Source organism: Lithobates pipiens, unplaced genomic scaffold (assembly GCF_037356315.1).
Source record: "Lithobates pipiens isolate NorthernLeopardFrog02 unplaced genomic scaffold, aLitPip1_a1.2 Scaffold_23, whole genome shotgun sequence".
Lineage (NCBI taxonomy): Eukaryota > Metazoa > Chordata > Amphibia > Anura > Ranidae > Lithobates > Lithobates pipiens.
The window spans coordinates 54,260,161-54,272,720 of NW_027507785.1; the positions used below are offsets into that span (position 1 = coordinate 54,260,161).

A 12,560-nucleotide genomic window follows, 5' to 3' on the forward strand; every position below is an offset into this window, starting at 1 on the left:
GACGCCGAGGATTTAACCTGCGTGGTTTGCGAGTTTTAATCCCGTTCTGGATACAAAAAAAAATGGTAGTATTGAAAAGCTAATCTGACACGGAGTGCATTATTACCGCTGGAAGCTGGCAGCGAGCCACCGATGCTATGACTACACGGTGTTTGCTCTGCGCCGAGTGGAATGTAAGCACTGCCTGGGTGATTTTCCTCCTAAACCTCAGAGTCTTTCGATTTCCAAGCTTGGCTTGAACAAACACGTGGCTGCAAATTGCTCCGGGTGAAGGAAAGGGATGCTTTAATTTTTAATTCTATTGAACACTTGGATGTTGGACTTTAAAGCAGTTTCCGAATCTAATACCCGACCTGGAAAAAAAGAGAAGAGGGGAAAAAACAGGATTCAGTTTAAGGTCAGCCTAACAGATGCTTAAGATGGTAGACATTTGTGTACATGACAATGGCATTTACTACACACAGCTGAAGTCTTTTTTTTTATGTTGCTTTCCAGCTAGGGTTGCCACCTTTCCTTCAAGCCAAACCCAAACACTTTAGAGGCGCAAAGCAAATGGGAGCACACAGGAGCCCCGGGGGGGGGGGGGGGAAGCAGAAGGAAGAAGAAGCTGGACAGGAAGGGCAGCGGAGGCTGCGTTTACTAGAACCGATCTCCTGTATTTTACTTCTCCGGCAGCTGAATGCCGGCAGGAGGGAGAGGTGGAGAAGCCGACATTCAGCTGCTGCTAAAAGTAAAATACAGAGAGATTGGTTCTAGTAAATGTGTGACAGGGAGGCGCAACAGGCCCCCCTGAAGCTACACCCACTCCTGACTGAATGATGTGTCCGGGTTTCAGGCTAATACCACCAACATCCTCTGCAAGGGATACGCGAGGATGAAAAGCCAGAAAATGGAGGTGAGGGCTGTGTTTACTAGAACCGATCTCCTGTATTTTACTCCTGCAGCAGCTGAATGCCGGCAGGAGGGAGAGGTGGAGAAGCCGGATTTCAGCTGCTGCAAAAGTAAAATACAGAGAGATTGGTTCTAGTAAATGTGTGACAGGGAGGTGCAACAGGCCCCCCTGAAGCTACACCCACTCCTAACTGAATGATGTGTCCGGGTTTCAGGCCAATACCACCAACATCCTCCGCAAGGGATACGAGAGGATGAAAAGCCAGAAAATGGGGGCAAGGGGAGGGGGACCAGGAGAAGAGGGTAACCCAGTGATCTTCCTTTCCATCATCCACTGAAAGGTACTGAGTACCCCAACACTATCCATCCCTCAACCACAGTCTGGTTTGAAAAATGTGTCCGGGTTTCAGGCCAATACCACCAACATCCTCTGCCAGAGATACGAGAGGATGAAAAGCCAGAAAATGGGGGCAAGGGGAGGGGGACCAGGAGAGGAGGGTAACCCAATAATCTTCCTTCCCATCATCCACTGAAAGGTACTGAGTACCCCAACATTACCCATCCCTCAACCATAGTCTGGTTTGTAAAATGTGTCCGGGTTTCAGGCCAATACCACCAACATCCTCTGCAAGTGATATGTGAGGATGAAAAGCCAGAAAATGGAGATGAGGGCTGTGTTTACTAGAACCGATCTCCTGTATTTTACTCCTGCAGCAGCTGAATGCCGGCAGGAGGGAGAGGTAGAGAAGCCGCAATTCAGCTGCTGCAAAAGTAAAATACAGAGAGATTGGTTCTAGTAAATGTGTGACAGGGAGGTGCAACAGGCCCCCCTGAAGCTACACCCACTCATGACTGAATGATGTGTCCGGGTTTCAGGCCAATACCACCAACATCCTCCGCAAGGGATACGAGAGGATGAAAAGCCAGAAAATGGGGGCAAGGGGAGGGGGACCAGGAGAAGAGGGTAACCCAGTGATCTTCCTTTCCATCATCCACTGAAAGGTACTGAGTACCCCAACACTACCCATCCCTCAACCACAGTCTGGTTTGAAAAATGTGTCCGGGTTTCAGGCCAATACCACCAACATCCTCTGCCAGAGATACAAGAGGATGAAAAGCCAGAAAATGGGGGCAAGGGGAGGGGGACCAGGAGAGGAGGGTAACCCAATAATCTTCCTTCCCATCATCCACTGAAAGGTACTGAGTACCCCAACACTACCCCTCCCTCAACCACAGTCTGGTTTGAAAAATGTGTCCGGGTTTCAGGCCAATACCACCAACATCCTCTGCCAGAGATACAAGAGGATGAAAAGCCAGAAAATGGGGGCAAGGGGAGGGGGACCAGGAGAAGAGGGTAACCCAGTGATCTTCCTTTCCATCATCCACTGAAAGGTACTGAGTACCCCAACACTACCCATCCCTCAACCACAGTCTGGTTTGAAAAATGTGTCCGGGTTTCAGGCCAATACCACCAACATCCTCTGCCAGAGATACAAGAGGATGAAAAGCCAGAAAATGGGGGCAAGGGGAGGGGGACCAGGAGAAGAGGGTAACCCAGCGATCTTCCTTTCCATCATCCACTGAAAGGTACTGAGTACCCCAACACTACCCATCCCTCAACCACAGGCTGGTTTGAATAATGTGTCCAGGTTTCAGGCCAATACAACCAGCATCCTCTGCAAGGGATACGCGAGGATGAAAAGCCATAAAATGGAGGTGAGGGCTGCGTTTACTAGAACCGATCTCCTGTATTTTACTTATGCAGCAGCTGAATTCCGGCAGGAGGGAGAGGTGGAGAAGCCGACATTCAGCTGCTGCAAAAGTAAAATACAGAGAGATTGGTTCTAGTAAATATTCTAGTAAATTTGTGACAGGGAGGCGCAACAGGCTCCCCTGAAGCTACACCCACTCCTGACTGAATGAAGTGCCTGGGTTTCAGGCCAATACCACCAACATCCTCTGCCAGAGATAGGAGAGGATGAAAAGCCAGAAAATGGAGGTGAGGGGAGGGGGACCAGGAGAAGAGGGTAACCCAATGATCTTCCTTCCCATCATCCACTGAAAGCTATTGAGTACCCCAACACTACCCATCCCTCAACCACAGTCTGGTTTGAAAAATGTGTCCAGGTTTCAGGCCAATACCACCAACATCCTCTGCCCGAGACACGCGAGGATGAAAAGCCAGAAAATGGGGGCAAGGGGAGGGGGACCAGGAGAGGAGGGTAACCCAATAATCTTCCTTCCCATCATCCACTGAAAGGTACTGAGTACCCCAACACTACCCCTCCCTCAACCACAGTCTGGTTTGAAAAATGTGTCCGGGTTTCAGGCCAATACCACCAACATCCTCTGCCAGAGATACAAGAGGATGAAAAGCCAGAAAATGGGGGCAAGGGGAGGGGGACCAGGAGAAGAGGGTAACCCAGTGATCTTCCTTTCCATCATCCACTGAAAGGTACTGAGTACCCCAACACTACCCATCCCTCAACCACAGTCTGGTTTGAAAAATGTGTCCGGGTTTCAGGCCAATACCACCAACATCCTCTGCCAGAGATACAAGAGGATGAAAAGCCAGAAAATGGGGGCAAGGGGAGGGGGACCAGGAGAAGAGGGTAACCCAGCGATCTTCCTTTCCATCATCCACTGAAAGGTACTGAGTACCCCAACACTACCCATCCCTCAACCACAGGCTGGTTTGAATAATGTGTCCAGGTTTCAGGCCAATACAACCAGCATCCTCTGCAAGGGATACGCGAGGATGAAAAGCCATAAAATGGAGGTGAGGGCTGCGTTTACTAGAACCGATCTCCTGTATTTTACTTATGCAGCAGCTGAATTCCGGCAGGAGGGAGAGGTGGAGAAGCCGACATTCAGCTGCTGCAAAAGTAAAATACAGAGAGATTGGTTCTAGTAAATATTCTAGTAAATTTGTGACAGGGAGGCGCAACAGGCTCCCCTGAAGCTACACCCACTCCTGACTGAATGAAGTGCCTGGGTTTCAGGCCAATACCACCAACATCCTCTGCCAGAGATAGGAGAGGATGAAAAGCCAGAAAATGGAGGTGAGGGGAGGGGGACCAGGAGAAGAGGGTAACCCAATGATCTTCCTTCCCATCATCCACTGAAAGCTATTGAGTACCCCAACACTACCCATCCCTCAACCACAGTCTGGTTTGAAAAATGTGTCCAGGTTTCAGGCCAATACCACCAACATCCTCTGCCCGAGACACGCGAGGATGAAAAGCCAGAAAATAGGGGTGAGGGGAGGGGGACCAGGAGAGGAGGGTAACCCAACAATCTTCCTTCCCATCATCCACTGAAAGGTATTGAGTTCCCCAACACTACCCATCCCTCAACCACAGTCTGGTTTGAATAATGTGTCCGGGTTTCAGGCCAATACAACCAGCATCCTCTGCAAGGGATAGGTGAGGATGAAAAGCTATAAAATGGAGGTGAGGGGAGGGGGATCAGGAGAGGAGGGTAACCCAATGATCTTCCTTCCCATCATCCACTGAATGGTACTGAGTACCCCAACACTACCCATCCCTCAACCACAGTCTGGTGTTTGGGTTTCAGGTCAATACCACCAACATGCTCTGCGAGTGATACGTGGGGATGAAAAGCCAGAAAATGGGGGTGAGAGGATGGGGACCAGGAGAGGAGGGTAACCCAACGATCTTCCTTCCCATAATCCACAAAATCAGTGATTCTCAACCAGGGTTCCTCCAGAGGTTGCTAGGGGTTCCTTCAGCATTGGGCAATCTCTGTCTCTAGGATAAGTTCCCACTGATACCACTGATCTTTTTAGCTATCTGTAAGGAGGTAATTCTTCCCAATGACCACAAGTGTAAGGACCATTCTTCCCACTGACCATCACACTAATGTATCACGAGTTGTAGATTTCTAATTATTAGTAGGGGTTCCCCGAGACCGGAGAACTATTTCAAGGGTTCCTCTGTGTTGAAAATGTTGAGAAAGGCTGCACTAAATGGTACCGAGTACCCCAACACTACCCATCACTCAACCACAGTCTGGTCTCAATAATGTGTCTGGGTTTCAGGGGGGAATGAAACCCAGACACGCGATTCAAAACCTGAAAATGTTCAGATGAATCCTGGACAGTCGGCAACCCTATTTCCAGCTCTTACCTTTTATGTACCGTATATACTCGAGTATAAGCCGAGATTTTCAGCCTCTTTTTTGAGGCTGAAAGTGCCCCCCTCGGCTTATACTCGAGTCATCGCTGTCTGCCCGCTCGATCAGCGTGTCGAGCAGACAGACAGCGGCCATTCTAGAATTCAAAAGCCGCGCCTCCGGCTCCGCCTTCGCCTGTGATAGGCGGAACACTGAATTTCCCAGCAGCCTGTGTTCCGCCTATCACGGGCATCGTCTCATCCTCGTACTACGGACGAGGATGAGACGATGCCCGTGATAGGCGGAACACAGGCTGCTGGGAAATTGAGTGTTCCGCCTATCACGGACATCCGATAGGCGGAACAGCAGTCAGTGGGAAATTGAGTGTTCCGCCTATCACCGACGGAGGCGCGGCTTTTGAATCCTAGAATGGCCGCCGACGAAGAGCTGAAGGACGGAGGCTCGGCTCGGGACGGGACGGGCCGGGCCGGGACGGGCCGGGCCGGGACGCAGGCTGGACGGGACGCAGGCTGGACGGGACGCAGGCTGGACGGACACAGGCAGGCTGGACACAGGTAGGCTGCACGGACACACACACACACACACACACACACACACACACACACAGATGCATGGACACACACACACACACACACGGATGCATGGACACACACACAGGGATGGATGGACCCACAGGGATGGACGGACACACAGGGATGGACAGGCATGTCTCACCCTCGGCTTATACACGAGTCAATAATTTTTTCCAGTTTTTTGGGGGTAAATTGGGGGCCTCGGCTTATATTCGGGTCGGCCTATACTCGAGTATATACGGTATTATAAAGTATTATTTTTTTGTGCAACTTTTAGGCTCCATGCACACTGGAGCTGATAAACTGCAGTTTATTGGAGTTTGGGCGTTTTTTGTAAAAGCCCATAAACTCCACTCTATGTTAGCCTATGTGTCCATGCACACATGGACGTTTTTCAGCTTTAATGAGCAGTGGAGTTTATGGGCTTTTTTCTGAACGCCAGAAATTCACGTTCAGGCTCCATGCACACTGAAGCTCAAAAAAGCTATTTCTGGACGCCAGATTTCTGGCAGAAAACGCTGGTTGAAAAACCTGCTTTTAACAGCGTTTTATACTAGCGTTAATGAGCGTTAATGAGCGTTTTACAGCGTTAGCGTTAATGGGCGTTTTTTATAAAAATACACAGAGGACACTCCAAAAATCCCACAATGCATTGAAAAATAGAATGCCGAACACTAATGAACGAGCGTTAATGAGCGTTAATGAGCGTTTGTCGTTTTTTGCCGCTGAAAAACGGCACTTTGAACGCGAATTTCTGGCGTTCAGAAAAAAGCCCATAAACTCCACTGCTCATTAAAGCTGAAAAACGTCCATGTGTGCATGGACACATAGGCTAACATAGAGTGGAGTTTATGGGCTTTTACAAAAAACGCCCAAACGCCAATAAACTGCAGTTTATCAGCTTCAGTGTGCATGGAGCCTCAAAGTGCCGTTTTTCAGCGCCAAAAAACGACAAACGCCGATAAACGCTCATAAACGCTTGTAAACGCTCGTTCATTAGTGTTCGCCATTCTATTTTTCAATGCATTGTGGGATTTTTGGAGTGTCCTCTGTGTATTTTTATAAAAAATGGCCATTAACGCTAACGCTGTAAAACGCTCATAAACGCTAGTATAAAACGCTGTTAAAAGCAGGTTTTTAAACCAGCGTTTTGTGCCAGCAATCTGGCGTCCAGAAATAGCTTTTTTGAGCTTCAGTGTGCATGGAGCCATATGGTTCGGAGATTTTTGACCCAGTTGTAAAACTTTACCTATAACAGTTCGGTAACAAATGAAAGAACATAGATTCAACATTAATAATTATTGCTACTAAAATTAGTGTTTGCTGTAAATTGCCTCCAGCGGTGCTCCCGTTTCCTCTTGCTGGAGGCTGCCATTTTTCTGAAGCCCCGGAGCAGTCAATCCCCCTCTCGTTGGTCTCAAAAACTATATGTCACTTTGTTCATATAAAATATGTACATTTCCAGCCTTGATTGTACATCTTGGCTCAAAACTCCCCTCAAACGCCTATGCACATGATATAATAGACAGCACATTGTGCTGTTCACACTTAGCATCGCGTTGCTTAAAAATTGAAGCCTCATGTCAAGTCAGAAGGCGTTTGAAGCCTTTCAACACCTCCCATTCAAGTCTATGGTAACGCTCCGCCAACGCTCTGGCAGGCGTTTTCAGTGCGGTCTTGGTGCGGTGCATTCAAATTTGTTTATTTCTGTCACTTTCAATTGTTGAGCAGTTTTAACGCCCCCCAACACTCATCAAACGCTACTAAACCCAGACATCCCAACCCTAAAAAACTAATTTGAGGAAGGTGGCGCTCCGCGTCCACATTCCACAGCCCCCCGACGGCAAAAACATTTTTAAATCACGTTTTCAATATTTTTTCAGAGTGTTTCTGAGGAACGGGGTGGGGTGGGGGGGCATGTGGCAGTGGATGGTGTCAGTAGTTTTTTATTTTTACATATTTATTTTTTTTAATTTTTATTTTTTAAAAAAAATGTTCACAATAGTTTTTGGGGGGAGGGGGGTTGGGGCAGTGGACAGTGTTGGTAGGGCAGGGGAGAGTTTGCAGAATGCAGTGCGAACTGTGTGTCTGAACAGCCATGCGATCTGATTCCAGTGCGGACCAAAAAAAAAGTGTTCTTTACCATTTTGGTGGTGCAAATGCGATGCGACTTCAGCCATACAAACTGTACGGCTGAATTCACATCGCACAGGAATTGCGAGTGATGTGCCCAGGAATGCGGAGCAAGTGACATGCGATGTCTGCAATCGCATAGGTGTGATCCGGGCCTAAAAGCCAGCCATAGAAGGATCGAAATTTGGCTGGTTCAGCAAGAACCGGATGAATTTTGATTGGTCTATGGGCAGGCTGGTTGTACTGAAGTCAGTCCATTGATTGATTTCAGTACAACCCACCTGTCGGTGTTTTCTTTATTTTTTTTTTGCCCGACCACCACCAGCAGCTATTGCCACCAGTAGTACCCATTGTGTTCTGACAGTGGGGTAGGCTTTCCACTGACAGAACACAATAGCGCTGTGGGAGGGCCCCCCCCCCCCCCCCCCTTCAACACAGTCAGAATCTAGCACTTTTCCTTCCTTGAACCCGTGGTTCAAGGAAAGAAAATTGCTTAATATGTGTTTCCATAGGACAGTCTGTGTCATTCCTGTTGCTTCCTTCCCCCTTCAGCAACAGTAAATCTTAAAGCTGTCAGCAGATTGGCCTCTAGTGGCTCTGATTTAATCACAGGGCCGAGAATAGAGAGCAACTGAGCATGTGCAAACCAGGGTGGGAAAGTGTATTAGTGAATTTTAGACAGGTTGGCCACTATTGTTAATGGAGTTTTTTGACTAAAGTTCTATTTTACCGTAGATCCAAACCCAATTGCTAAGGGCTCATTCACGTGCGCTTTACTCTCTGAAGAGCAATCCGCATTCGGATCGTTCTTCACAAAGCATTTGGCAGGCGGTGAGGAGGCAATATCACACCTCCTCACTGCCCGTCAAATGCTCTCTGAAGAGCAATCTGAACATGGATAGCTCTTCAGAAAGCAAAGCTTGTGTGAATGAGCCCTTATTATGCACTGCATTGCAAGCAGTCTCTCAGGGCACTTAGAGTGACCCCATTCACTTGAATCGGTCGTGTTCAGTGGTCATAGCATCAGGGAAGGAGAATTCCTGCCGCATCCACGAAGCAAGGCATTGTGGACATCGTTGGTCGATGCCTCTGAAGCTAAAGGAGGGGTAACAGTTAGGGAGCAGTAAAAGGGCGGCTCAACCACTGGGTTTTACTGCTTCCCCAACCACTGCTGTGAACGACCTCTAAAAATCAAAACATTTTTTAAATCTGAAGATTTAACCTCTTCCCACAAGGTCTGGTCGGCTACCGATCATTATTAATATTATTATACAAGAATTATATAGCGCCAACAGTTTATGCAGCGCTTTGCAATGTATGGGGGGGGGGGTGGGATTATTACGAGAGACCACGAGCTGTGGTTGACAGCTCGGTTACTGTGCTGGGGTCAGGGCCGTCTTTAAGGCAGGGCAAAAGGGGCAGCTGCCCTGGGCCCTGTCATTGTTGTGGGGCCCAAAATAGTTGCCTTATACTTGCCAACTATTCAGGTGTAAATTCCCTTGTCCCTTGAAGTTTTAGTCCTGTTCTGTGTCCCAATATCTCAGTGTGAAGTGCTGCTACTAATGCTGCCCAGCTCTTCCCTATTGTTGTGTGCAGATGACTCACCTGCAGACCCTGTGTTTACGTGTAAATAACCGGCATTCATATGTAAATAGTGGCGACAATACTAAGTAAATAGTTGCGGCCGGCAGCATTGATATATAAATAAAAGCAGCATGCGCATGTATATCATGTCCCACTGCTGTGAGATGATGTGCTGTAACCTCTAGCAACTAATCAGTGAGCCGTAATGTGTGCTGTAACCTCTAGCAACCAGTCAGTAAGCAGTAATGAAATGCTGTAACTGCTGGCAACCAATTGCAACTGCTGCCTGATCTGATACAGAAAACTGATTTTAAGTCTAGCTGCTATTTATTGTATGTCTCAGAGCAGGTGGAGAGGGAAATGGCATGGGGGGCGCAAGAAAATTTTTGCCCGGGGTCCAATCAATATTAAAGACGGCCCTGGCTGGGGGCGTGGCGTGAGCGCGTTCAGACACATATGTGTGAAGTGCCAGCTTTGAACCCCAACCTCTTTGCTGCCATACCTACATGTTACATTGACAGCAAGAGGTTAAAGCTGAAGTATGGCCCAAAACTATTTTGTACTAGAGTTTCACCGATATCGGTATCGATACTCGTGAAAATGCTCCAATACCCAAAACTGATACCTTCTGGCTCGGCTCTTTCAGCTGTCAGCGGGATTTCCCTACTAACAGCTGAAATGTAAATAAAAGAATGCTGGCAATTATTGGTTGTTAAGGTGCGGAGGTTCCCCTCCATGCCTTCTCACCACACCCCCACCCCCCGTGCCAGCTGTCACCCTTTTGTCCTGGCCCAGCTCTGCAAACTCAGTGGGGGGGGTTGGAAGTAGAGCGGGGACTCCAAAATTCTGTGTACTAACAATCTAATCCCCCGCTGTGCAGCTATTTTTTTTAAAAAAGCTTCTCCGGGTCCCCTATGTTCAGTGGGTGCCGGGGGGGGGGGGGGGCAGAAATCTGACTATTTAACCACTTTTGGGTTAGGCGGGTTAAGCCACAGCAGTGCTCCACACAATTACATCAAAGCCCCCCCCCCCCGCCCTCACTTACCCCCCCTACCCCCTACTTCCCCTGACCCTGCTCTCACTTACCACCCTACTCTCCTTGACTTACCACCCCCCGTACTCACTTGGCCCCCTACTCCCTCGCCTCATGGCAGTCATTCTCTACTAAAGTTCTAAGGAACCCTAGAAGTTCTCCAGAAGATTGCTAGGGGTTCCTTGAGCTGTGGCTAATTGACCTCCCATCTAATGGTGCCTAAATGGTTACAGGACCAGTGCCACATGGCAAAGCCAGCAGCATGACACCAGTGATGTTATTAGATGTCTGTAAGGGTGGCATTCTTCCTACAAATCCACCAATGAAAGGAACATTCTTCCCACTGACCTCCAAGCTAAGGAGGATTCTTCCCACTGACCCCCAATCTAAGGAGGATTCTTCCCAGTGACCACCAATGTAAGGAGGATTCTTTCCACTGACCCCCAATCTAAGGAGGATTCTTCCCACTGATCACCAACGTAAGGCGCATTCCTCCAACTGACCCTCGAATGTAAGGGGTATTCTTCCCACTGATCACCAAGGTAAGGGGCATTCTGCTCACCAATTTTTAACGGGAATTCTGCCCACTGACCACCAAAATAAGGGGCATTCTTCTTTCTGTCCTCCAATCTAAGGAGCATTCTTCCCACTGACCTCCAATGTAAGGGACATTCTGCCCACTGACCACCAATGTAAGGGACATTCTGCCCACTGACCACCAATGTAAGGGACATTCTTCCCACTGACCACCAATGTAAGGAGGATTCTTCCCACTGACCCTAATCTAAGGAGGATTCTTCCCACTGATCACCAATGTAAGGCGCATTCCTCCAACTGACCCTCGAATGTAAGGGGTATTCTTCCCACTGATCACCAAGGTAAGGGGCATTCTGCCCACCAATTTTTAACGGGAATTCTGCCCACTGACCACCAAAATAAGGGGCATTCTTCTTTCTGTCCTCCAATCTAAGGAGCATTCTTCCCACTGACCTCCAATGTAAGGGACATTCTGCCCACTGACCACCAATGTAAGGGACATTCTGCCCACTGACCACCAATGTAAGGGACATTCTTCCCACTGACCACCAATGTAAGGAGGATTCTTCCCACTGACCCTAATCTAAGGAGGATTCTTCCCACTGATCACCAATGTAAGGCGCATTCCTCCAACTGACCCTCGAATGTAAGGGGTATTCTTCCCACTGATCACCAAGGTAAGGGGCATTCTGCCCACCAATTTTTAACGGGAATTCTGCCCACTGACCACCAAAATAAGGGGCATTCTTCTTTCTGACCTGCAATCTAAGGAGCATTCTTCCCACTGATCACCAATGTAAGGAGCATTCTGCCCACTGACTGCCAATGTAAGGAACATTCTGCCGACTGATCACCAATGTAAGGAACATTCTGCCCACTGATCACCAATGTAAGGAACATTCTGCCCACTGACCGCCAATGTAAGGGACATTCTGCCCACTGACCACCAATGCAAAAGGTATTTTTCCCACTGACCACCAATGTAAGGGGTATTCTTCCTTCTGACCTCCAATCGAAGGAGGATTCTTCCCACTGACCACCAATAAATTGGTGTTAGCAGAGGTTGCCCAAGACCTGAACTGTTTTAGGGGTTCCTCTGGGGCTAAAAGGTTGATGAGAAAGTCTGGTCTACGGTATCGGCCATCCTTGGTACTTGTAGTTCCAGTGTACCCGGCGTTCGGGACAAACACAGATATAAAAGGTTAATAATACACAAAAACAAACAACACAAGCAACGAATAAACAGGAGCAGACCACTCAGTTGTTTTCTGCGGTCACTCTTCGGTTTTCTACGCATTCATGGGATAGGCAGTAAATACGTCACCTGGAGCTCGGAGGGACAAGTCGGAGAGATGGGCAAGTCGGAGGGCATTCATGTGCAAATTACAATCCAAGACACATATTTACTGCCTATAGGATAATGCATAGATGCAGCATGAGGCATGCTGGCCCTTGTAAGTTCCTCAGGGAAGACACAGACCTAGGTCAGTGGCAGTGGAGGGGTTAACAGTCCAGACAATGAGAAGGACTCCTGATCCCTGCACAGACAATCCCTCCCCGCTGCCCCTCACCCACACACCCAGCAGATGACATGTGCAGCCTCCATTTCCGGGATCTCTGCAGGAAGCGCTCACTTCCTTCTCCCTCTCCCTCCT

General features: G+C 48.5%; 1 protein-coding gene across 2 annotated transcripts in view; it reads left to right on the forward strand.

The window, feature by feature from the left end:
• The first annotated feature begins 251 nt into the window (after positions 1–251).
• The window catches only part of LOC143927535 (uncharacterized), a 69,820-nt gene continuing 57,511 nt past the window's right edge, over positions 252–12,560 (forward strand). For both annotated transcript variants that reach the window (XM_077451650.1, XM_077451652.1), the window contains exon 1: positions 252–397. In XM_077451650.1, coding sequence (XP_077307776.1) covers positions 314–397 — 84 coding nt within the window. In that variant the 5' untranslated portion in view covers positions 252–313. The remainder of the gene's footprint in view (positions 398–12,560) is intronic.